At 37.5% G+C, this 27827-nt stretch overlaps 1 protein-coding gene across 5 annotated transcripts in view; it reads left to right on the top strand.

Moving 5' to 3' along the window:
- The window catches only part of TMEM117 (transmembrane protein 117), a 535819-nt gene that overhangs the window by 499625 nt on the left and 8367 nt on the right, over positions 1-27827 (top strand). For all 5 annotated transcript variants that reach the window (XM_003733724.6, XM_003733723.6, XM_078338864.1 and 2 more), the window contains one exon: positions 22969-23098. In XM_003733724.6, the coding sequence (XP_003733772.3) occupies positions 22969-23098 (130 nt within the window). The remainder of the gene's footprint in view (positions 1-22968; positions 23099-27827) is intronic.

The raw sequence follows: 27827 nt of genomic DNA, 5'->3' as shown, positions 1-27827 counted from the left end.
ATGAACATAGATGCAAAAATCTTCAATAAAATATTGGCAAGTTGATTGCAACAGCAAATCAAAAAACTTATTCATTATGATCAAGTAGGATTCATCCCGGGGATGCAAGGCTGGTTCAACATACGCAAGTCTATCAACGTAATTCACCACATAAACAGAACCAAAAACAAACACCACGTGATTATCTCAATTGACGCAGAGAAGGCATTTGTCAAAATTCAACAGCCCTTTATGCTAAAAACCCTCAATAAACTCGGTATCGATGGAACGTATCTCAAAGTAATAAAAGCTATTTATGACAAACCAACAGCCAATATCATACTGAATGGGCAAAAACTGGAAGCATTCCCTTTGAAATCTGGCACTAGACAAGGATGCCCTCTCTCACCACTCCTATTCAATATAGTACTGGAAGTTCTAGCCAGAGCAATCAGGCAAGAAAAAGAAATAAAGGGTATTCAAATAGGAAAGGTGGAAGCCAAATTGTCTCTATTTGCAGACGACATGATAGTATACCTAGAAGACCCCATTGCCTCAGCCCAAAAACTCCTGAGACTGATAAGCAACTTCAGCAATGTCTCAGGATATAAAATCAATGTGCAAAAATCACAAGCATTCCTATACACCAATAACAGGCTTAAAGAGAGCCAAATCAAGAACGAACTGCCATTCGCAATTGCTACAAAAAGAATAAAATACCTTGGAATACAACTCACAAGGAACGTAAGGGACCTCTTCAAGGAGAACTACAAACCACTGCTCAACGAAATCAGAGAGGACACAAACAGATGGAGAAACATTCCATGTTCATGGTTAGGAAGAATTAATATCGTGAAAATGGCTATACTGCCCAAAGTCATTTACAGAATCAACGCTATCCCCATCAAGCTACCATTGACTTTCTTCACAGAGCTGGAAAAAACCACCATGAACTTCATATGGAACCAAAAGAGAGCCCGCATAGCCAAGTCAATTCTAAGCAAAAAGAACACAGCGGGGGGCATCACACTACCGGATTTCAAACTATACTACAAGGCTACAGTAATCAAAACAGCATGGTACTGGTACCAAAACAGAGATATAGACCAATGGAACAAAACAGAGGCACGGGAGGCAACACAACATACATACAACTATACAATCTTTGATAAACCCGACAAAAACAAGCAATGGGGAAAGGATTTCATGTTTAACAAATGGTGTTGGGAAAACTAGCTAGCCATGTGCAGAAAGCAGAAACTGGACCCCTTCCTGACACCTTACACTAAAATTCACTCCAGATGGATTAAAGACTTAAACATAAGACCTGGCACCATAAAAACCCTAGAAGAAAATCTAGGCAAAACTATCCAGGACATAGGAGTAGGCAAGGACTTCATGAACAAAACACCAAAAGCATTGGCAACAAAAGCCAAAATAGACAAATGGGACCTAATGAAACTCCACAGCTTCTGCACGGCAAAAGAAACAGTCACTAGAGTGGATCGGCAACCAACAGAATGGGAAAAAATTTTTGCAGTTCACCCATCTGACAAAGGGCTGATATCCAGAATTTACAAAGAACTCAAACGGATTTACAGGAAAAAAACAAACAAGCCCATTCAAAAGTGGGCAAAGGATATAAACAGATACTTTACGAAAGAAGACATATATGAGGCCAACAATCATATGAAAAAATGCTCATCGTCACTGGTCATCAGAGAGATGCAAATCAAAACCACATTGAGATACCATCTCACGCCAGTTAGAATGGCAATCATTAAAAAATATGGAGACAGCAGATGCTGGACAGGATGTGGAGAAAAAGGAACACTTTTACACTGTTGGTGGGAGTGTAAATTTAAAAAAGTTCAACCATTGTGGAAGACAGTGTGGCGATTCCTCAAGGCCTTAGAAATAGAAATTCCATTTGACCCAGCAATCCTATTACTGGGTATATATCCAGAAGACTATAAATCGTTCTACTATAAGGACACATGTACACGAATGTTCATTGCAGCACTGTTTACAATAGCAAAGACCTGGAATCAACCCAAATGCCCATTGATAATAGACTGGATTGGAAAAATGTGGCACATATACACCATGGAATATTATGCAGCAATCAGAAATGATGAGTTTGTGTCGTTTGTAGGGACATGGATGAATCTGGAGAACATCATTCTCAGCAAACTGACACAAGAACAGAAAATAAAACACCGCATATTCTCACTCATAGGCGGGTGATGAAAAATGAGAACACATGGACACAGAAAGGGGAGTACTAAACACAGGGATCTATTGGGGGGAAAAGGGGAGGGCCAGTGGAAGGGGGAGGTGGGGAGGGATAGCCTGGGGAGAAATACCAAATGTGGGTGAAGGGGAGAAGAAAAGCAAAGCACACTGCCATGTGTGTATCTATGCAACTGTCTTGCATGCTCTGCTCATGTACCCCAAAACCTAAAATCCAATAAAAAATTAAAAAAAAAAAAAGAATGACAAATTACAAGATGACATGTAAAACAGATAAATGAACTACATTTGTTGCAAACTACAAAACTAAACCAAATGCACAATTGTAAAAAAGCAAATTGTAGTTAACTTTATCACTTTTCTCCATTTTATGTATGTTACTGTCATCTGAATGAGTTCATAGCATCAACAGCATCTGTGGCAGAAATAATGGAATTAACAGAGTAAGAGAGGTCACAGTAATGCCTCACTAGCAATCCCATTACTAGGTATTCAACTGAGTTCATTTGAACTATTTTGTTCTGCTTATTTTATTTGGGGTTTTTCTTTCAGTTTATTTCCAACTTTGACATTCCCCAAGCTGCAGATCCCTATTTCCAGCTGTCTTCTGTATATTCCCACCCGAAGATCCTATGGAAACCTCATACTTGACAAGTCAAAACTGATGTTATTACCTTACATTATTCCCCAAATTCCTCTCCCCTCTGTATTTTGTTGTTGATGTGCTGTTAATGATGTCACCAGCCCCTTAGTCTCTCAAGTAAGGAAAATAGATTTACCGCTTGCTTCTCCCACTCCTTTGGTTCCCATATCCAGTATGTTAACATCAGTGCCATTAGCAACTTCTCAAATCTCACTCCTATCTTTCTACCACTGGTGTATAGGTCTTCAACATGTCTTGTCTGAATTTTTGCAATAGCTTCTTAACTTAAGACTCTCTCCACTGTAGTCAATACTCCACCTTCATTATTATAGTCATCTTCCTAAGGACAAATCTGATCATGTCATTTGCTCTTCATAATCCCTGTTAGCTCTATTGCATGAGAAATAAAGCCTAATTTGTAAGCATAGAAACTAAAACCCTTCACACACTGGCTCCTTCAACTTCATCCTTATCACCCAGATTCAGCCACAATGGACTTCTCACTGTCATTTGCATAAAACTGGCCCATTCACATTTGTTTGTATGCAAGAATTGTTTCATAAAATGTCTTCAGTTAGCAAAATCTTAGCCATCTTTACAACAGAAAACAAAATCACCTTCTCTGGGCTTCTCTGGGATTTTGAGATTTCTTGAATGCTCACAGGAGCAGAATTACTTTCTCCCTCTTTTCTGTTCCTTGGTACTTTTCTTTCTAAAGACAGCATGTCACCTGCCAAAATTATCATTTCTCTATTTGATGCCTATGTCCCCACTAGACTGTGTGATCCTCTAGAACAGAAAGCTGTCAGCAATTCTCTTGGTGTCCCCAGAGCCTCATATGGGACTACACCATGGCTATAGAGTAAGTGTTGACAGAGTGAATAAAGAAGCACAGTGAAGTGACTAAGTCAGAGGACAGACACTTAGTTCAGCTTCAGAAAGCAAAACTACAAGTGGCTAGAGTGTGGCTAAACGTAGAATAGAACATTCTAAGTGTCAGAGCTTTTAAAAGAGGTGGTGTTTCCACATCACTAATGATCAGAGAAATGCAAATCAAAACCACAATGAGATACCATCACATCAGTCAATATGACTATTATTAAAAAGTGAAAAATAACAGATAGTGGCAAGACTGCAGAGAAAAGAGAATGCTTATACACTGTTGGTAGAAATGCAAATAAGTTCAGCACCTGAGGAAAGTAGTTTGGATGTTTATCAAGGAACTAAAAATAGAACTACCATTTAACCCAGAAATTCCATTACTGGGTATGTATATTCAAAAGAAATTGTTCTTCCCAAAAGACACATGCACTCGTGTATTCATCCCAGCACTATTCACAATAGCAAAGTCATGGAACCAACCTAGGTGCCCATCAGTGGTGGACTGGATAAAGAAAATGTGGTACATACACACCATGGAATACTATGCAACCATAACAAAGAACAAAATTGTGTCCTTTTCAGCAAATGGATGCCACTGGAGGCCATTATCCTAAGTAATTAACACAGGAACAAAAACCCAAATACCACATGTTGTCACTTATAAGTGGGAGCTAAACAGTGGCTAAACATGGACATAAAGCAACAAAAGACACTGTGGATTATTAGAGCAGGGGTTGGAGGGAGGCAGTCAAAGATGGAAAAACCAACTCTTGGACACTCTGCTCAGTACTAGGGTAAAAGGATCAATCATACCCCAAACCAAGCATCACACAGTATACCCAGGTAACGAACCTGCACATATACCCCGTGAATATAAAAGTTGCAATTAATTTTAAAATGGGATAAAAAATTAAAAATGAAATAAATAACAAGTGTTCCTTAATTAGAAATTCTCAGAGAATGGCCACTTGTGAACAGATGGATATGTGACATGCATCAGATAGTAGTTGGCTATGCTAAATGACCTCTAATTCTACTAAGAGATTGTATTATTCTTTATTAATACACAATTCCTTGTGTCACCTGATGATTTCCAGTAGTCAGTGATTTCTGCCGTTAGCACTGGCTCTGTAAGTTTATCTCCCATAAATAGATTGGAAATGTATTCAGTTGGAACTAAGCCCAGGGAAGGGGGAGGGAATGAAAATGAGAGTATCAAGTAAACATAAATGACATACTATGATTTTTTTGTAAAAGATGGTACATGAAAACTGAAATGTTCTGTTTGTAACATTGAGAAGAGCTGAGACTGCATTTTTGGTACTGCAAGTGCCAGAAGGGAGAAGCAGTAACCTCCTCCCACTCCTGGGAGTCTGGTTTAAAGGGACATTGCCCAGCCTGCACTTGGCGTTAGTCCAACCAATCTACTTGTGCTAAATTGTAGCTCTAATATCTCTGTGGGTTGTGTAGTAGCATATATAATTATAATGTACTGTTTTTATATAAAACCTTTCTCTAAGGAGCATAAAGTGCTGTGTGGACATTACCCCATTAAATCTCACAGCACTCTGGGGACATTGAAAGAAGGCAGGTGATATTATATCCCCTTTGAACCCAGAGCTGAAAAGGAATTTCTCCAACCAAAAGTAAATAAAAGCAATATAGAATGAAAGCAAGATTTATAAGAGGATATAAGGTTAGAGTTTAAAGGAAGATATTGAGTATGTTAGAATTAAAGGGAGATTTAAAGCCAAAAGAAAAATTGCTCTGAGAAAATGAGAAGTTGTCTAGAGTGTGTTTATATATATATATGTGTGCGCACAATTAAAATAATATACAAATACTTTCAAAATTTGAAAAGCAAGGTTATTTTAAAACCATCTGTAATTTTACTGCAATAATAAAACTAATTTGATGTATTACCTTATGTCATTTTGTTTTGTTATTACTGTGCATCTGCAAGTTTCTACTTAAAATTATAGCATATATTCAATTTTGTATTATGTAGTTTTCACTTAACTATATATCATAAAGTTTGCATACTTATAATTCTGAGTAATTGTATAATTTCCATGGAATTACCTACTGTAATTTGTTTCACTCTTTTCTATCAAAAGGCAGTTTCCACATTTTCACCATAACAAATAACAATAGATTGAAAATCTATCTTTATGGATATGGATTTTTTATTTGTTTAATTTTTCCTGCAGAGAAGATTTCCAGTAGAATTACCAGATTAATATGGATATATAAGTACATTTAAACATGACTGTATAAACATACGCTCAAATTAACATGTAAGTAGAAAAAAAGAAATAAGAAAATTATCTAAAGACCACCTATCTTTACAAGTTACAAACTATGTTTTCAAGTTTCCAAGGCAGCTATTTTAAAAGCAAAAATGTTAGCATTTTTTTATCTGTGCACAAACAAGAAGTTTAATTTTATTTTTAATTAATTAAAAATTAATTCAATACAATTCAATTTCTTTCATAGTATGAAACCAGATTAAAAATAGAGTTGAATCTCATAGAAAACATAAATTTGTACCTGATTTTTTTAAAGTAGATTTACTTAGCTGGAACATGTACTTTCTCTGTACTCTTAATTTACATGGTCAAATGTTCTATGAAAATAATTAAGGAAAATGTGTATGTGTGTTTACCAATACATAAAGCCCCATTTTAAGAAGGTAAATATAATTGTAAATTTTTCTTATTAATTATGGAGGCATTGGAGAAAATGATATATGTGTATTACTGTTTCAGTGACAGGTCGTTACATGGTTATCTGATTTAATGCCATAGTCGTGTACCAAAGTAATTATTATCTCAAGAGTCAAAGATTAGGCCAGGCACAGTGGCTCATGCCTATAATGCTAGAACTTTGGGAGGCTGAGGTGGATGGATCACCTGAGGTCAGGAGTTTGAGACCAGCCTGGCCAATATTGTGAAATCCCATTTCTACTAAAAATAAAAAAATTAGCTGGGTATGGTGGTGCACACCTGTTATTCCAGCTACTCAGGAGGCTGAGGCAGGAGAATTGCCTGAATTCCATGGGCAGAGGTTGTGGTGAGCTGAGATTGCACCACTGCACTCCAGCCTGGGTGACAAAGTGAGACTCTATCAGAAAAAAAAAAAAAAAAGTTGAAGATTAAGAATATTGGCTTTACACATTAAAAACATATTGATGTGTAATCTAAATACTGACCAAAGAAACTGTCAAATCGGTGTTTTTCCAAATGGCAGTCAATCTAAATGACGTCAAGAATATGAAGTCAAAACTAGCTTAGATGTGAATAAGGCATACAGCCTTAACCACGGACTTGAGAATCTTGTTTTAATCACTTTTCTCAATAATATTCTTGCTGATCTTAAGTCATATACCCATTTTTATCTATTTTATGGTTTTAAGCAATGTCACAAATTGACCGAAGTTAACATGGGACACCAAAACATTTCTACTTGCTGACAGAGATTTTGCAAACCATTCTCATTAGCATTGTAGCAGTATTTTAGATTGTATTTTCTATTTCACCACACAGTCTAACAAGCAGGGTCTGTCTTGGAAAAAATGGGACTTAAATTATGGTAAGAAAGACATTTTTTCACAGACTCTAAAAGAGAATTAATCTAAAGTTAGGTAAATCAAACCTACCCACTGAGAAAAGTTCATTTGGTCTGTGTTTAAAACCAACAACTCAAAGCTAGAATTTGTTTCCAAATTATAGCAAAGATGAGCAATTTACCCAGCTAATCCTACTCCTGTAATACAGTGATGACCTACATGCTCTCAACAACCTGTGGTCACCAAGAAAATGGAAGATAGAGAATGATTGGTTAACTTACTCATTCTCTCAGAGCTTGAATGAGGGATTCATTTGGGTCCGTAGGAAACTTCTTTCAAGACTCTGTTATTAATACAATGCCACTGTATTATTCTTTAAGTATTGTTTAACTTGTTTGCCTCTTCTACTAGATGAGCTTTCTTGGCCGCAGGAGTTTTGATTTATGTCTTTGGTATCCCTAGGCCTTGCACAGTTTCTGACACACAGTAAACACTTAGTAAATACTTGTGAATAATCAGCCAAGTGGTTTTTATTTTCTACCATGCATCTACTATTGTGCTAAGGACTGACAGAGACATAAAGAAGTGTACCTTCAAGGAGTGTATAACTAATACATAAATGTGAAGTTAATTTAGTAGTCTCTCATGAAGCTGTAACAGAAGATTCTTTGGTGCTGGCCCTGAGGAAAATAGGAAGAGTTACATATACAAAAAAAAAAAAAAAGTGCCATTGTGATAGGTGAGTGATAGATAGGCATGGCCATACAGGTTGATTGAGAAGTACTAAGGTCTATTTCCATCATTATTTGACTAGTGTTCAACTCCCTTTCTAGACTCTGCTCCAAGAAGTCAGAGTGCATGTGAGTTTTCGTTCACCATTGTATTCCTAAGATCTAGCAGAGCACTGGCATGAAGTGGGTAATTGAGCACTCGCTTGGCTCAATATTCTCTACTTTTTCAAAGGCTGGATCATTTGCATCCTCACCTCTCAGCTCAGGTGTCTCCTCTTCCAAGATGCCTTCCAGAGTGCCCTCTGCATTCTTTTCTCAGTCCCTAATTTATTTCCTTTGCAACACATATACCACTTATTTGGCTCTTTACTAGTTCTTTTACCTGTCACTCCCACCAGATCTGATGGTAAACCTCTGTCTGTTTTGGTCCTGGTTGCAACTATAGCACACATCACAGCACCTGGTACCCCTTCCCTGCAGAGGCTCTTACTCATAGAGGTATTTTCTTACCCTATCTAACGTAGCTTCTGCCAATTCTTATCCTACTTTATTTTTTCTCTAGTACTAATATTTTCTGTAATTATATGTAGTTATGCTATATTCAAATTGTAATCCCCATGAGGACAGAGCCTAGAGCCATTTCTACCAGTTTCACTGCTGTATTGTGAAGGCTTAGTAGAGGGACTGACACATACAGTTCTTGAATGTGCAAATATTTAGCAAATAAAAGGTGACAGCACAAATAAAACACGAAATACTTTTTTTAAAAAAAAGCAAACAAAAGAGATTAGTTGTTAGCTAGGATAGCAAAGCAAGTGTTAGCTTAGAATTGTGATGATAAAGGCAAGCTCTATTTTCAATGAAAAATAATAACTGCAAATCAAAATAGTTGGGAGAAAAGAGACGTAACAAACACTAAGCCAGAAGAGCAATCTGAAGTCTTTGTCTCTACACAGCTGTGGGCAAACATCTCTACACAATTTGGTAGCTTCTTTTTTCTCTCATTATTTATTTATTTGTTTGCTTGAGACAGAGTCTCCCGCTGTTGCCCAGGCTGGAGTTCAGTGGCACATCTCTGCTCACGGCACCCTCCACCTCCCAGGTTCAAGCGCTTCTTCCTCAGCCTCCTGAGTAGCTGGGACAACAGACGTGCACCACCACGCCCAGCTGTGGCTTAATGAGAGATCCAAACAAAACAGTGGTTAGACCAAGACAGTAATCTAAGGTCATTTAGAGCCAGGACAAGCTGAACTACTTGCCGTCATGCAAAAACACTCTTGGGACTGGACAGACCTAGGTTTGGCTTTTTACTCTTGTATTTATAGCTGTATTACAGTGGGTAAGTCAGGTGCCTTCTGTGAGCCACAGTGTCTCCAACTGCAAAATAAGAAAAATGAAACCTACCCCATAGACTTATTTTTAAAATAGAGCAAAGAAATGTATATAAAAGGCTACACCTAGTGCCGAACCTATTTCATGTGGGAGATCGCTGAATGGTGGTCATTGTTAGAACATCAATTACAGTGCCCAGCTGGAAGGGTGGCAAGCAAAACGTTTAATCATATCAGTAAAGGAAGATGTATTTCCTTTCATTTAAAAAGCTTTAAAGGACATCTCTTTATTTTAGATTATTGCATGAGCAACCTATTGTACGTAATATATAATTGTCAGTAAAGGCATGATTAATCATAAACTACTGACTTGAAAAAGAAAAAATCATTAATTATGATAATTATTCTTTCACATTGCATATGATTGAGGCTTAGGAAGTAAAATTGAAAAGAATCTTTCACTGATTTTGAGTTAATTAGCATACCTTGCAAGTATTTACATTAAGACACCCAAATGTTCTTCTTATGTATTGTTCTAACAGAAGAGATTTGAAGAGCTCTCCATTTCAAGCTAAGGCTAATTGAAAGGCAGATGATACATGATTAGTTGACGTTTTTGTTCTGTGTGTGTAGTTGTTAGAGTGAATTTCTCATTTGAAGATAAATATAGTATTAAAAGTCCAGGAATCTCAGAGTTGGGAATTGGGGGCAGAGAGCAGTCAACAAATCATATATTTGTAAAATAATTTGGAGCCTTTTTCAGAGAACTGATTTCTGAATAGTCTGTCTCCTAAACAGTTTCATAATGATGCTGATTTGCCAGCTTCTCCTCCAGCAAGAGGCAATAAATCAAGTGTACCTGGGTTTATATGGGGAAAAACATATTAATTGACTTATGTATATAACATTGTAGATATCCATAAAGCAAAGCCTTTGGCAACCGGCAAATGTAATAATTTCACATTTACCTATGGCTCACCAAGTACAATCCACTGCTTAAAGGCAAAATTTTATGTTTTATGTTTAGTTTTTATTATTGCTTCCATATAGTTTTTCTGTGCATTAAAACTCCATTTTCAGAACCATAGATTTGCCAATTTTTATGGGTAAAAATTTTATGAGATATTATACTGAGGTAGCATAAAATTGTTTTCTGATCATTTTTACCACCTTCACAAGTCCACTCTTTCTTTGTTTCCACATATGCCTAAGGATACCATTTGTAGTACTTTTAAATATGACACATTTCATTATAAATATGGCATATTATGTAGCAACGTTACATGAAGCTTCAACCTCATAATAACATCATAGATGTAGTTTTTAATGTTGGTTACATTGACAATTCTATTTAAAATCAAATATAAAGAAGGATATGGAATAAAATGATCAATGATTTTACATTTATATGCAATGTGTCATCTTCTGATCATAATTAGGAGCCAAAAGAATTAATCATTTAAGTGTAGAGCTTCTTGTAACTCAGTAACTTAAACACTCCATTGATATACAAACAAAGAAAACTTAAGATAAAATAGTTAGGTTTCTTTGCCAAAAAAATTGTTACCCATATAGATCTTCTTGTGTGTCTGCACTGCCTTAAGTCATGTACATAACATAAAAGTTTCACCATTTAATGATATTCACAGCCACAGTATGTTAGGAGTACAAATCTTAGCATCATGTAAGTTCCAAAGAAACATAAAAGTTCTGTCTTTTTAGCAAGGTGTGAAGTTTGATAGCCATCACTTGTAGGCTCTAAATCATCTCAAAAGCCATTCTGTTTTTCCATGCAATAATACAGGAATCCGACATCAGAGTGCCTAAACATGATGAAAAATATCCTCAGGTGAGAAAAGCGAAATGCAAAGAAGTTAGGGAGATAGTATTCATTACTAGAAATATGATAAGTTTAGAGCCAAATCTATGCATTGGCAGTAAAAATTCTAAGATGGCCGTAAACCATCTAGAGTCAAATGCATATCTCAGCCTGCATAGTTTTCAGGCTTTGTCAATGACTTGCAGGATAAACATAAGACCACTGCCATTCCTTCACTTTGCAGTATGTGTTAGCATTCCCTCCCCAGGTGCTCCAGGTAGCAAAAATTCTGAGAAAATATTATTTCAAGATGAGCTGCAACATACCACTGAAAGTAAACCTTTCATTACAGATATAATTTAGCATCAAACAGAAAGACATATTGGCATGACAGTTGGGTTCAAAGTGGGTAGATAATTGTAACATTAGGCCTGATGGGGGAAAATATCATGAAAACTCTTACTATGGTAAACAGAAAAAGTCTATTCAATCAGGCTCTCCTGGTGCAAATCCTTTTGGTATCAATTGTGCAGCATTGAACATGCTACTTAACTGCTCTCTGAGCCTCAGTTTACTCCCATATAAAATAAGAAAAATCCTACCTACCATATATATTTACATGTGGTTTACAATTGATTAAATATATCAAATGCCTGGCACAGAGCAAATTCATGACAAATGTTTGTTTGCTTAGTCTGAATTGAAAATATAGTCAATCTCGTATATATGATTTTCTTGAAGAATCCTCAGTAATGTGAAGGGAAATGTAGTGAAATATAGTTTGGGGACTACTGATTGGATTTCATTTGGTCTCTACCAGTAATCTGTTGGATAATATGGGAGGATTCCTGTAACCTCATTGACTGTCATTGTCTGTAACTATAAAAGGAAGAGTTTAGTTTGATTCTTTATCTATCAATGTTATTCTTTGAGAATAGACACTTTGCATCTAGTGGGCATTGAATGACTGTTGAATTAGTTCAATAAGAGTGTGATGCCCTCCTAGGGGGAGCTAGAGTATATCATTGAGAACTTCTGTGAGAAATGTGTACTTCACATTCACTCTATTCATGCTATGTAGAATCTATAAACCAAGTTTGCTGTAGCCACCTCAGGCTTTGAATGGATTGTGTCAGTATAAAGACAGGCAACTGCTAACAAGCATGTAAAGTTCTTTACCCCAGCATGTAGACTTGTTTTCCAAAAAAGACCCTGAGGGTGATAGCATCTCTCTCCCATAGGTGTCCAACAAGGAAAGCAATGTATTTTAGACTTTTCTTGGCCATTGACCTCTGGACTAACAATAGTTTTAGAAAATTTTTCAATTCACTGAGGGCATAATTCTCAAACAACAAAATGTATTTTATTCTTTCCTTCCCTCTAACCTGCTCCAATGTATCTTGTTTTCCTAGTCTTTGCTCTCTTACATGAGGGTGGATAATTTTTCTCTAGAGCTCAGAGGATGAACACTCTTGACCTAACACTCATTGAAGAAAGACATGGAAAGCCTGGCAGTTCAAATCCATTGCTCTAAAGGTTTTATTTTCTGTTACATATTATCACTGGGTGGTCCATAGGGGTCAGAGATGGAGGTTGTTTCGGAACCTGAAGTCTTTACTAAGAAAGATGAAAACAGAAAGAAACCACACTGGATACAGAGCAGTGAGGATCCAGCCTATTGTTTCTAAAAGCCTTCTGCATTCAATACACAGTGAACTTAACCCAGTTTTGTTTGAGAATAGCCATCTTGACTTCACAAAGGGTGATGGTCAGAATATTTAACTACTGCTACAGCACTGGTACTGACCAAAGAGAATAGATACTGCCCAATCACAATGGACATCAGCTGTAAACAACCAGTGTATCCATATTGATAGCTTTTAACATTTGCCATTGCAAAAACTACTGAAAACATAAAAAGGGAATCTCACTAAGAGTCCTCTATTCTACCAAAATTCAACATATTTTATGACAACAAAATTATTTAAAACTAATCTAATCATAGTCTCTCTTCAGTTATTGCTTCTTTGACTCCAATTAACGGCAGAGCTCCTCATAAGAGTTCTGTATATATTTCCTCTACTTCTCACCTCCTGTGTTCTCTTGAACCAACTCCAATCAGGCCTTTGTCCCCAACATCAGCTTCCTCAGGAGCTCAGAGGTCTTATCAAGACCAACAACCCTCATGTTGCCAAATCTGATGGTTAATATTCAGTCTTTTTATTACTTAAATCTTCAGCTGCATATGACACATATTGATCATGCCTTTCCTCTTGAAAGGCCTTTTTACCTGGCTTCTAGGACACCACGTTCTTTTGTTCTTCTTTTAGTGCATGCCTTTTCTTTTCAGTTTTCTTTACTGGATTCTCCTCTTCCAATTTATAAATGCAGGAATGCCTCAGTGCTTAGTCCCTGGCCTCTTCTCTTGGCCTTCTATACTGCCTTTCTAAAGGATTTTATCGAATTCTGTGGCCTTAGATCAATAGATAGACTGGTGACTCCATGTCTGTATCTTCAGCCTTGCACTCTCCCCGAAGATTTTCAACTGCCTACATAATACCTCCATTTGGTTGTCGAATAAGCTTTTCCATATTAGCATATTCTGAGTTCTCTGGATTTCTTACCCACTTCTCTATTTTCTGCAAGTGTATTGGTTTCCCAGTGTCTTCCTTCTCAGCAAATGCTATTGCTGTTGCTCCAGCTTTTCAGAAATTCAGTTGATGATGCCTTCAAAATACATCTTGATCTGACCACCTGGCCACCCTTATTTAAATCACCATCATTTCATGCCTACACTACTGCAACAGCCTCCTAATAGATTTATCCCTTCTGCAGTTAGTTTATAACTGTCCACATCACTCACATGACCATTGTTACCTTGCTGTTTCTTTAATAAAACCATCTCATTTCCTCCTCAGGGCCTTTGTACTTGCTCCTCCCTCTAGCTGATATGATCCTCTTCCACAGCTTCTCAGGGCTTCCTCCTTCATGTCAATCAGTCCTCTACACAAAGATCCTCCTCAAAGAAGTTTTCTTTTGAATAATTAAAATAGAAACCACACTCAACTCACTGCTCTTCCCCCACTTCCTCTGCTTTATTTGCTTCAGAGCACTTGCCACTATGTGACATCACATCGTCTTGCTATTTTCTGATTGGTCTATCTCCCCAAATAGAATATATGCTCCATAAGACATTCCTGAAAAAACATATAACCATAGAACTAAAACTATTGTGATGAAATCTGGAGGTCATTCATCTCTACCCACCATCTAATATTTAGATCAACCTTGTACTCTCTCCATTATTTGTAAAGTGAATATTTTTATATTGAATCATATTTTCCCACTGATCTCCATCACCATTATTTTTTCATGGAGAAAAATGACCTCAATATTAAATAAAAATTTTACCAAGGACAATAATACCTACTCTTTACAGTATGCAATTAATTTTCCTATCCAGCCCATAGAAGAAATTATTCATTCAGACAATTGAATGTGACCATTGCTGGTAGCATGTGTGGAGCCAGAACAGATACTGGAGCAGTGACATTTTGTACCAAATATGCAAATACAATAAAACACCAAATAAGCAGGAGCTATGTGCTATTGAATTGTAGCCAGACCCTGAACAAGAACACCAAAGTATATTGTCTAAGAACTTTGTTCCACTAGCTTTCACTCTTTCCTTATTGGGGGAGTGCTCATTAGAGTAAGAAATATGCCAATTTATATAGTTAACTTTCATTCTCCTTAAGAAGTGCTAACTAGATCAAGTTGTTTGATAACTGATGAAGATGATCCACGATGACTTCTCATTATTTTTCTTTAGATTTTGTGCTAAGCTTATTATCAGCAACTCTTCATAGCCAATTATTTGCACCCCTCTACCCTTTTATTGGTGTCTTTATGATGTGAAGCCCTCTTTCCTCGTGTACTGGTAAGCTATATCTGCCTAGTGAGGGGGTACTGATTTTCCATGATTCCTGGATACCACATGATACATTTCTATTAGTTGTAAACACTTACAAGACTGAATTCTATTTTGTCCTTCATCACGTCAGTCTGCCAGGGCAGGACATCTGTAAATGAGGCCAAGTGCATTTCATCAGACATGGTTCCACCTTGGCACTTTGTTTTCAAGGTGTCTAGGTGTAATGAAGTTAGCTTTTAAAAACCCGCTGCTATCTTGCCAGAGCCTCAAGGCAAAGCCTCTGAAAAGTAACAGACTATACTTACTTTTCAGGCCTATTCTGGACTTGATTTATTTGCATTTTCTAGAGGCACTAAACTATTGCTTATATTTCATTGATGTATGTTGGCTTCAGACTTTTCTAGGAAAATTCATATTGGCCTTTGCAAGTAACAAAAATTATTGATGAATAAAAGACATTAAAGAACTCTGTGAAATAGATCTTAAGGATCTATTATCTTAAGGATAAATTAAATTGAGAAACAACAACTTTGCGAGTTCATTGGTATTTTGAAATATACAAAAGCACATTTAAAAAGTCAGTTTTTTAACAACATTTCAAATAAGGGTTTACAGTTTGACTTGGATTTGTTTTAGTGATGCCTGAGGTCTGCCATCCTTACTACTTGTTGAAAAGAGCCTACTTGAACCAGAAAGTCTAGATTTTTCTCAACAGATTTTAAGTTCTTTAAATAGCATATGTTCCTCCTGAGAGAAAATTCCAAAAGTTTATAGAATTAATTTGCCCTTGAATGGAAAAAGCAACAGTGAATATTAAGAGAAAATGAGAATACAACAAACGAGAAAAGGGGAGTGGTCAAAGGACACCTAGGAAGTAACCTCCTGCAATGTCTCTATTGTTGATCCTTCACATGTTCCTCGGGCATCTCTTACATTCAGCCTTGTCTTAGTGCTCCTCCTGCTGTCACTCACTGTGCAGAATGATCCCCCGACCTTTAAAATCACATGGTAGTTTATACTCTTTCCTTGTTCTCTCACTTGGTTACACATGTATCATGAACTTCTTTGCATTTACATGATGACTAAAAGGGTGACTTGGATCACCCCAACAAACATTTGTTTACCAATTCTTCAAACACTTACTGCCTCTTCTCACAATATTTACAATGACTTCCACTGTCCCTCATTTTCTACTCCTTCTGTGATCAGTGACATATGGCTCAATCTTTGTTTCACTCTCTGTATGATTCCACTATACCTAGTTTAAAGGGAAAAAAGACAACCAATTTTTAATAATAATTACTGTAACATTGATGTATAATATTTATTTACAAAAACAAGTTTTTATTGTGTTGTTTCTGTTTACTTATATCCATCCTGTGTTTTTACTTATATGAAACCACAAAGGAATTTTTTTTTTTTTTTGAGATGGAGTCTCACTCTGTCTCCCAGACTGGAGTGCAGTGGCACAATCTTGCATGACTGCAATGTTAGCCTCCTGGGTTCAAGTGATTCTCCTGCCTTAGCTTCCCAAGTAGCTGGGACTACAGGCATGAATCGCCATGCCTGGCTTATTTTTGTATTTTTAGTAGAGACAGGGTTTTGTCATATTGGGCCAGGGTGGTCTCGAACCTCAAGCAATCTGCCCACCTCAGCCTCTCAAAGTGCTGGGATTACAGGCAGGGATTCTTCTATATCTTTAACTTTCAGAGAGCACCATTCATCAGTTCAACAAATACTTGAGTTCTTACTATACGCCAAGCATTATTTCAGCCATAGAAAAATACAGCAGTGTACAAAACAGAAAGAAATTCTTCTAAGCTCCCTGGAACTTACATTAATAAACAAACGCATAAGCAAAATCTACTATATGTCAAGGTTTCCAAGGATTTATTTGGCCAAGTGATACTACGACAACTTTGCCAATTAGAAGAAGTACACTGTTGCTGAAAGAAATCAGGCACTAGAGTTCTTAATAAGAAGCAAAAATATCACCCAAAGCCTGAGTACAATTCTTCAGGGCACCACTGCTCACTTTCATCTGAAATTCGGTTGCTAGGACACTGCTAAGCATAGCAAAGCTAAGGACACTTTACAAGCTGGGGAAATTTTTGGTAGAAGGATGTTCTGATACTCATAGATCTAAATTCAGTTATGAAATATGGAGGGATAGAGATTAACATAGAAAGAAAGAAATGTATCTGTAAAGTTACATTTGATATCAAGCTTAATAATCTAATGCTTATAAAGAGAAGTTATACAAATTACTACATCAAAAACTGTTGGTATTTTATTTAATAGATGCAACATTTAAGTATCTATTGTCAACCCTATTCTAAATGGTCATCAGCTTTTCAGTAAAATCTAATCTCTTTCTTAATTTCCTCATAAACCAGGTGGCTAATTTTTAGCCTAGAAAATACAACTTTCGTTCTGATACTATGACTTTAGTTTTGCAAGGTAGCGTAATCAGTGTCATTACACTTTTATCCTAATGCTTCTCTAAATAGAAATAAGATCTCTTCATTTGATTTGGGAAATTAAATGCCAGTCAGGGAATTCAAAACAGTGTTGATTTCAAGCTTGAATTCCCCTCAATAGTACCAAATTCTTTTCCTTGATCCTGAGGCATGGGTATCAGTGAGAAAACATTGGGAAATTATGAATCCAAAATATCCTGAGACTACCTTGACTATGTATTTAATATTAACTGAAATTCTATGTCTAATGTGGCTCATGAATAATAGGGATGAGTAACTGATTTTTATTGCTATAGGCAAAAGTAAACCATATATGTAAAAAATAAGATTAGATATATATCATGACACAGTTCATTTATTTTTACATGGGAAATACACCCGTCTGAATAAAAATTAACTGTTCATCATATATGAACCAAGATACAAAGTTGGAAGTACACACCGTGTACATTCTGTTGAACTGATGAGAACTCAAGTAGTATAATACCATGTGCCTAAATAATTCTCACATCACTGAACCACAAAACTGATAGGCCTCTGTAGTTATTGTTAGATTTAATAGCAGAGAATGATAAGAAAACTTTGAATTACTAAACACTGATAACATTTCTTAAAGAACAAAATAAATGAATATTTTATAATATACAATCCCAGGATCAGCCTGTCTACCCTGGGCTTTGTAGCAGAATACCTCTTGCCTCATCATTCCCTTAATTCAACATTTTTATCTTGTGTTCAAGATATATCTTTTACATTTATGTAGAAGGAAAGAAAGCCATGACTCTCATAACACTTCTATACCATCTGTATATAAAACTGGCTGTATGTCCATAGTTATGCCAAGAGAATCTCAGTGTTTGCTATCAATCACCCGTTAGTCAAATCTCCCCACTCATCAGAGTCTGATTAGAAGCCAGCTATCCCTGGGGCAGTTGTTTCTTGGAGAAAGTGTTAAAGTTGGTCTTCTTGTTTACGTCAGTGTAGAATGAATCAAATGACATCGCTGCAGCAAAAACAAAAAAGAAAGAAAATAGTTTAAAGCCTCTCATGGAACTGACTTTGGTGACGACTGCCACCAGTGATTCTCAATTAGAACACATAGAGCAGGTAAAAGTAATTCCAGTTCTGAATTAAAAGCAGGAAGTGATGTCACTTTCCACAGTGAAAGACAGCATGGCCTAGTAGCAAGTATGTACTCTGGAGCCAGATAAAAACCTCAGCTATGATGCATGGAACCTACGATACTTTGGACAAGCAACAACTTCTCTGAGGCAGATGCTCACATCTGCAGGTGGATGTGTTAATTAGCTTGATTGTGGTTATTATTTTATAATGTATGCATACATCAAGACATCACATTGTGACCTTAAATATATATTTTGTCAATTATACTTCAATAAAAATGGGTTAATAATAGCTAACAGAATGGTTTCGTGTGTAACTATATACACAGATATACAGCCTAGGATGATAATGGAACATTGCAGGTACTCCATAATTTATAACCCAAATGTCCACAGATTTTCTCTGCCATCAGTTGGTTGCACATGTTGCTGGCTCTCCCTCCCACCTGCATGGCAGCAGCATCTCCCTCACATAGTTAAAAGTCTTTCATACACAGTGTGACCCACGTTGCACAAGAAACCAGTAAGCTTCTGTTCTTGTCTTCATGAAGTGCCAGGTCTGTCCCGCAGACCCTGGCCGAGCAATGGATGAATTGAGTACTCAGACACAGGTATGCAGTGTAAGAGCAGCTAAGAGGATGCCTGGCACCAGTAACTGAAGAAGAGAGCAGTTACTGGAACAGCTGGAGCTGCTTGCTTTTATTCACTACAGACATACTGCCGAAAGCCTGGAGCAAACCCAATCTGCTGGTAATTAACGTTACAGTTCCCCCTTGCAGGCAGCAGTCATGCAGGCAGATGATCAAAGGTCAGTTTCTGGACAACATAAGTAAACAAGCCTGTTTAAGATAAATTCCCCTACATTTCCTTGTACCTACTCCTTGCCCTCTGCCTCAGGGTTAGAGAAGAGCTGCCTCTTCAGCTATCCTCCCCTGAAGCTTTGCAGAACCTTCTGACCTTTCAGAAGTTTCCCCACCACTTTGTTTCCTTTCCCTATAGTTTCACCACCACTATGACCAATCTCCTACAGTAAGTCCAATGCTTACATGTCTGAGAGAGGTGACCTTCTCAAAAGCCCTGTTCCAGGTGCCGTCTGGGAGGACTGCTGTGGCCCAAGTCCTGGTCAAAGGCCTCAGCGGGGCAGTGCTCTGCCATGGATAAGGGCAGAAAGGAGAACATGGCTTTCTTCCTTTTTCTCCTGAATCTTGAAACAGGCAATGTGTGACCCTCCTTGAAATACCTATCCACTTCCTTTGCTTTACTGCCAAGATAGACTTGACCTTGAAATCATGCCAGGAAATAAACTATTTTTGTTGGACATTCACCTGTCTTTTTCCTCTGTCTCCAGCAGTGTGCTAATGTTATCTCATCCTCCCAGGGAGCCTGTGAGGCTGATATATTTAACACCAATTCATAGATAAAGAGACTGAAACCTAGATAGATTCAGAATTATCATTCCCACTCTGCTTTCTATCTCTTTTAAATACCTGAGGTTACCAGCCTAGGATGTCCATTTCAGTTTTTTTTTTTTTTTAGACTGAGTCTCGTTCTGTCACCCAGGCTGGAGTACAGTGGTGCGATCTCAGCTCACTGCAACCTCCACCTCACCAGTTCAAGCAATTCTCCTGCCTCAGCCTCCCGAGTAGCTGGTATTATAAGCACACACCACCATACCCAACTAATTTTTGTATTTTTAGTAGAGATGGAGTTTTATCATGTTAGTCAGGCTAGTCTCAAACTCCTTATCTCAGGTAATCTGCCCACCTCGACCTCCCAAAATGCTAGGATTACAGGGGTGAGCCACAGCGCTCAGCCAGGATGTCCCTCTTCTATTAAATGAGCCCCACATGTTCTTCAAAATGTTAGCAATTATTATTATTACTCTTCTGCTCCAAGTCAAATTAGGCCAGAGTTTACACTCACTCAAAAATGAAGTGTCTGAAGAGGTATGTGGAGTAGGAATTGAAATGTAAAAATCAGAGCAGCAGAGAGAAAATGGAGGCAAGCCCTTAGGAGATTAAGTAAAGGAGGTCTGGAAAAACAAAATCGTGATTAAAAAAGTAAAATTGGAAGGACTGATAGGAAAGACTTTCTGAATGAGTCATCATTCCTTTTATTTATCTTCTTTTAAAAATATCTTACATGGCACCAGCTGCTTCTCTCACACTTCACACCCCCAGGCCCAAACTACCTTCTCTGAGCCCTTTCTTTAAAAAAAGAAAAAAAAGTAAAGTAATCTTCCAGATAAAAACAAACGCTTGTTCTTCCCCCTCTTTCCTTTACTCTTCTTTTCCATAGCTTATCTTTCTCTCTCATATTACAGGTGGGAAATAATCAAGAAACTATTTTGTGTGTGTGTGAATGAGATTTTGATCATAGTCTACAAGAAATCTCTAGAGATTGCTTTCAAACTAAAACCAATTTCATACCCAATAGAAAACTTTAGTTTCATGGAAGGAAAAGCTAAATGGGAGCATTCAAAAGTGCCATTCTAAAAAGAAGCCAATTCTGAATATACTTGCCCAGTTACTACCAAGAAATCTTCTCTTCCTTAAACGAAGAAATAAAAAGAGAAGTGCTCTATTGATAATGCTTTGTGTCATTTATCCAGGGCAAGTGAAAGATATTCTGGTTATCAGTCATCTTCTTTGTCAAGCATAATTTTTCATGAGTTATATTTTAGCAAAATAATAAATTCAATGTCAATTTTTTTTAGGCGTCTTCCAAGCAACATAGAAAGAACAAAGGTGGCATTAATGGGGGAGAAAAAGGCAAATGCACATTAACCTCAGCAATAGTTCACAGGTGTTATCACCAATCCATCTTCTACTAATATTTTAGATCCAAATGTGCCAAATTCATTCAGCTCTAGAGTGTTGGTTTTTATGAACTTCCCAAATTACATGTCTATTTGCTGCTGATGTCTGAAAGAAAAGGGGAGGTGAGACCAACGAGAGATTTAAGTGTACACTCATAGAAAGGGATAATGTTGTGTTATTCTGTTTTTCTTCTTGTATATTTATTTCTTATTAGCAGCTTGAAATGATCATAGATCAGGAAACTGATAGCCATTGCAGGCTTTCCTGATTATTGCCACTCACATATCTTTTATTCAAGGCCCATTCTCTCTTAACCAGAATTCTCAACAGATAGGAGAGTGGAATGGACATGGAAACCTCTAAAAAGCTTAGGCACTATATCACTAGCACATAGCTTTCAGCTGCATATATAAAAGCCTCGAATAAACCTAATTTCTTTATACTGAGGTAATGAATTAAAATCTCAAATTAATATTTTGTTCCTAACATTTTCATATTCAAATTCTTAAAGGAATGTTAACTAAATATAGGACTGATTATTTGTTGATTATTTAGGTATTATAAGTGAAAATGTGTATACTTATGTCTATGGATCTCAAATGTTTCTTCAAATTTCACGTATTATTTCTTTATATGCTAGTTACGAACTTTAATTTGGTGCCTCTATCTGAAAACCAAGAGGAGGTGAGACACCTAAAAGTATCCTCATCTGAATCTGTTTCCCTTCCTTTGGAGAAGGAGGATTGGCCCACCCAGTTTTGCCTTGACAACAAGGAAATAACTAATAACAATTTGGGAATTAATTCCCTGTTGATCTCTCACGCTGCCATGTCAGGTCTTCCATTGTTTGGCTCAAATGATGCTGACTTGCAAGAGAGCAGGACAGGAGCCTGTCATTTTTACATTCCTGACAGTTGCCAGTAGACATGGTTAATAAAAGTCACTTGATATGAATCAAAGAACTTGGTTAAGTGAATCAGATCCTCTTTGTCTTCTTACAGAAAACATGCTATAAGGTTCATATTTTTTAAAAGTCATAAAATACAACAAATTTACCCCATATTTATTAAATACGGACAACTTCCTTCCCAAAAACATTTAAGTTCAGTTCTCCAGAATGAAAAAGAGAAATGTGTAGATGCAAATCAATTCTGTATTGGTTTCTTATTACCACATTAAAAAGAAAATCTGAAGATATAAGTTATGACTTAATTTTGATTTTGAATGCATACTGCTACTTAATGTACATAAAATAACCATCACAGAATGAAACTGATATATCCAACAGCTGGCTGCATTTAAATGATTTTAAAGTAAGTGCTTATAAAAAAGTCAATTTTTGGTGTTTTGCTGCTTAAGAATGAAACAAATCACAAATGTGTTTTTATTTGAATTTCTCTGACAGGACTGGGAATTCCCACATTTCATGGGAGATGTTGATGTAAATCTCCCTGGTTTGCATACCCCACACATGCAGTTCAAGATTCCTTTCTTCCAGAAGATCTTCAAGGAGGAATATCGTATTCACATAACAGGTGTGTTATATCTTTGAACACAACTTAATTATCTTCGTATATTATTTAGGGTAATGCTAGCTGCTGTAAAAAGCAAGCCATGATATTTGAGAGGTATAAATACAGTTTTATTTCTCATTCACATACAGTGCAAGGTGGTTTTCAGATCAACAGGGGGCTCTGTACCATCATTCTGGGACCTAGGTTACTGGTGGCTTTGACAATTTCAGTGTTAGCAAGCAGCAGGCAGATGGAAATAAAGAGAATGGGGAAAGTGACTAAGAAGGCTTGTCTGTTCCTTACTCTTTAGCTTGGAAAAGAAATATGTCACCTTTCCTCATGTTCCATTGATGATAACTAGTACATAGCCCTACTTCGAGTCAGGGAGAGCAAGGAAAGGTAGTTGTTAGTTGAGCAGCCACTTCTGGTGTCAGATCTAGTATTCTAGTATAGGATTATCCAAGAGGAAAGACAAATCTTTGGTGTAGAGAGCTATTTCTGCCATACACTGTATACCACTCTACTTTGATCTTATTCATTGGATGGGTTTCTTTTTCACCACATAGAACTCAGTATCTATTTTCAACTTAATATTTATGCCTTGTTCTTCATGTGTTGCTGAAATTAAAACGATGGTATCCTAGAGCCCCAATCAGAACATATGCCTTTAGGGAGTTAGGCCACTTCTCATTTGATTTTCCAAAACCTACTTCTGTGGCAAAGCTCAGGTTCATCTTAAGTGATTCTCTTGTGGATCTTCAGATTATTTTATTTTCAGATATTTTCTGCTTTTGAAAAGGGTAAAATATGATTTATTATAATATCCTTTCATGACATATCAGTCATTCTCATCTAAAAAGGGCTTCCCGGAGCTACGTTTTATATCTTTCTTTCTTTATAACAAGAAGCAGAGAGCTGAATGATCACAGATAAAGGATGGCATTAGTTCCAAAGCTGTTCAAATGCAGGTAATGAATGTGCATCTGTTTTAAGGACAATGGCCTAGGATCCCACACCTGCTATAATAAAAACTGCTGAAGAAATCTGTGCTTACACTACCGTCTGTGCTGCAGAATAAAAATAGTCTGTGCCCAGAAAACATTAACATCTGAGTACTGCAAAAAACCTTTGCTTCCCAGCTAGGAGGCTGTTTTTTGCTTTGAGCATGAGGCGACCTTCCTAAATTGGAGAATGAGCTCATGAATAGGGAAGATGCAGCAGGTTTCTCTTCTATTCAAAATGAATGAGGCCCATCTATTAAATTCACTGGGTAAATCAATCAATTTGAGTTCAGGTCACATAGTGTGGTTTCAGAGTCCCCACTTAATCTCTGCAGCATGCTACCCTCTTGGACTTCTAAAACAGCTATCACACACATGGCATCATCATATTCCTTTGGGTGGGCTTTTGCATAGACCATCTGTTCTTGCTACCAGCACTTGTCCCAGGCCATCATTACACTAATATTGTCTCTGACTATCAGAATACCTTGTTAAAAATATCCTGCTTAAGTACAGAACTTCAGGTTAAAAAAGAAAAAAAAAAAGGAGATCTATTGGTAAGAAAAAAAGTGAGCTGCTAAAAATATTTAATTTAGGGTTATTTTGTATGACTATCATTTACATTGTCATTTATAAATGGTACAGATTTCAGATTTGTGGTGTCCAGAGTTTACACAATTTGAACTGTTCTGTTTAAGAAGATGAATACAAAATTATATCTCAAAATTATATTCAGTGCCTCAGAAACAGGCCATGCATGCAGAGTCCCTGAAGCTTCAGTGTTATTACCTTTGAGGTAAAGCCTACTGTGCATTTAGGTAGAAGCAAATCCATGACTTTCATTTGAACTAAAACCCTTGTTGCACCAAGAATTATTTTCTGAAAACCTAAAGGGATGAAAGATTAGTTAAACTTTTGTAGCAGAGGCTGCACATTAATCTGGTTTGCCAGAAGGTGGGAATGTATTTTAATTAAGGCTTTGGTGCAGTGTTTGCTGTATGATGCTGATGGCCAGGTCATCAGGGAACTTCATAAATATTTGGATTGTTGGGCTTCATCACTAATGTTTTGATCCAATAGGTCTGGGTGAGGGCCAGGGAATGGGACTTTGGAAAAGGTCCTCCAAGATATGTTGATACCTGGGGATGTCTCCTTTCTGATCGAGAGACCACAGACAGATCAGAGCGTCTCCCTGAAATGCGTCATGCAAACAATTGGGTGCCTGGACTTGCCAAAAAGGCCTTTGAGGATTCTGGAGTTAAATTCAAAACATTAATAAAATAGGGGACCAGAAGCAGTGGCTTACACTTGTAATCCTGGCACTTTGGGAGGCCAAGGCAGGAGGATCACTTGAACCCCGGAGTTTGAGATCAGCTTGGGCAACATAGGGAAACCTCATCTCTTAAAAAAAAAAGGAAGGAAGAAAAAGAAGGAGGGAGGGAAAGGAAGGCAGGAAGGCAGGCAGGCAAGTGTGATGGCGCACACCTGTGATCCCAGCTACTTGAGAGGCTGAGGTGGGAGGATTGCTTGAGCCCAGGAGGTCAAGGCTGTGGTAAGCCATGATGGTACCATGGTAAGCCATGATGGTACCTTGGCAACAGAGCTAGATCCTGTCTCAAAAAAATAAAATAGGGTAGGTGAGGACTTTGAAGTGAGGGGCCCCACCATAAACAAATTAAATCCAATTTGTGGTAAGCCCAGTTTACCACATGCATCCACATATCCATGATGAAAGTACCTGGGAAAATGTCACAGGTTTGGAGGTTGAAGCAGTCTGAGCTTTTGCTCTCTTGTTTTTGTTCTGTTTCTTTCACTCTCTCTGTTTTGTTAACTGACTGAAGAGGTTGGTGAGGCCACCTCAGAATAGCATCTAGTCTTCTGTGAAGGGCCTTTTACTTTACCTGTCTATGTTTGTAAGACAACGGTTTCTGTGGAAACCTTGGTAAAATTTCCAAAATACTGTGCTGCATGCTGCATTTCAATATTCCCAATAGTAGCCTGCAAGTTTCCATGTAAACTACAAATTATAGCTTGTTGATCACCTCCAAGTCCTGTTACTTTTTTTTATGGAGGCTTCAGTGCTTTCCTTTAAGTATTATAGTATCACCACTGGGATTATTAAGCATAAAATCCTCTAGATCCATCAGGAATCACAAACATTAATGTGTATTAGAATCACCTGGAGAGCTTATTTAACAGACAGCTGCATTAGCCACACCTCCAGAATCTGATGCCTGAGGTATGTGGCAGACTCAGAATCCACCCTTTTGTCAAGCACTGCAAGTGACACCTCTGCTGGCTGGCAGAGGACTGCTCTTTGAGACATTGCTGCTGAGAGACATTTTCTGTAGTTAGAATTCCTCTTATCTCAGCTTTAATTTGTTTTCATATGCAACTGTTAAACTCAAAGGCCAAGGGGTAGAATGCCAATTCAATAGCAATGGGGTGACTGGGGAGAAAGGGATATGGTAGAGTCCTAGGAGCTGAAAAATTTAGAGCTGGAGCCAGCAGAGGAGATGATTGGAGAAAGGTGCTGGTCTGAGTGACCACAGAGGAAGCTGGAGCCAGGGATGAGAAGGGAACCTGCGGAACCCCAGATGGCTCCTGCTGTTGCTTTATCTGCTTTTGTTCTGCACTAGAAGAGCCTGGGTGAGGACCCCAAAGGGTCTCCACAGTCAAGAGTTGGCTCCACCTTGGCCCCAATCTACCATGTCCCTATGATCTAGAAAAGACATCCAGCATACACTGAAGCAATGGGGCAAAGAGATTTGATACATAGGCTCTACCTTTGGTACTTACTGTTGGTGTGGCCCTCATTGAGTTTCTTAACCCCCTCAGAAACTCAGTGCCTCCTCTATTTAATGGGTACAGTAATAATATTTATCCCACAGGGTTGTTGTGAGAACTAACTTAATATATGTAAGGCACTTATGACACTGTCTGCCATGCAGTAAGCATTTGACAAGCTTTCGCTGTTTTTCACTTAAAGCTTTTCCTTTCTTCTGGCCAGAGGTTTTCCTGTGTGGCCCAGGCTGATTTCCTATTTAATTCAGAAATGCTGGGTAGCTTGAGGGGCATTCTCTTGCCATTTATCCACAATGCTGAGTTCTCTACTGTCCTGAGTCCTCAAAAAAGAGAAAGCTAAGAATGCAAAATTCTCTCTCAATGGAATACTCTGTAGTGGGTTATCTGACACTGATGAGTTCCCATTGACCTTTTAAAAGCACTTAGGATTTGAGTATTTTTTAATCCTGATTCCAAGGTAGTTTTATTTATGTATGTCAGAAATAACTTGAATTGTTGCATCTGTTTAACTCATCTGGATCCCCCTTGACAGATGGCTTCCTGCAGTATGTATGAGCTTTCATTTTATAAGCTGGGCTACAGCTTATAAAAATAAATCATTTCTATCCAAGGGTATTTTAAAATTTTTTATCTCAGAGTTTTGACTTCAGTAACAGGGAACAAATGGTTAGTAATTAAGTCACATTGGTACTTTTAGCCCAAGTTCATTGGTCTCCTCCTAAAAGTAAATGCAAAAAGCAACTGTATAATGATCTCCTCTGCCCTCTTCCCCTTTACCTGTAAGGTAAGTGCATAGATGGATTGAAAATGCGATGTACTAAATCTCTGGAGGTGAGAGAGGAATGGCCTCTTAATTCAGTCTCGGAAGCTCCTCTGAGTCCTATTAATGCCAATCCCGGTGGTAGCTCTGCCATCTGTCATCGCAGCCAGACAAAGGAAGTGTC

This window comes from Callithrix jacchus, chromosome 9 (assembly GCF_049354715.1).
Source record: "Callithrix jacchus isolate 240 chromosome 9, calJac240_pri, whole genome shotgun sequence".
Lineage (NCBI taxonomy): Eukaryota > Metazoa > Chordata > Mammalia > Primates > Cebidae > Callithrix > Callithrix jacchus.
Note: the sequence above shows the minus strand (reverse complement) of the source record. Positions and strands in the feature narration are given on the sequence as shown.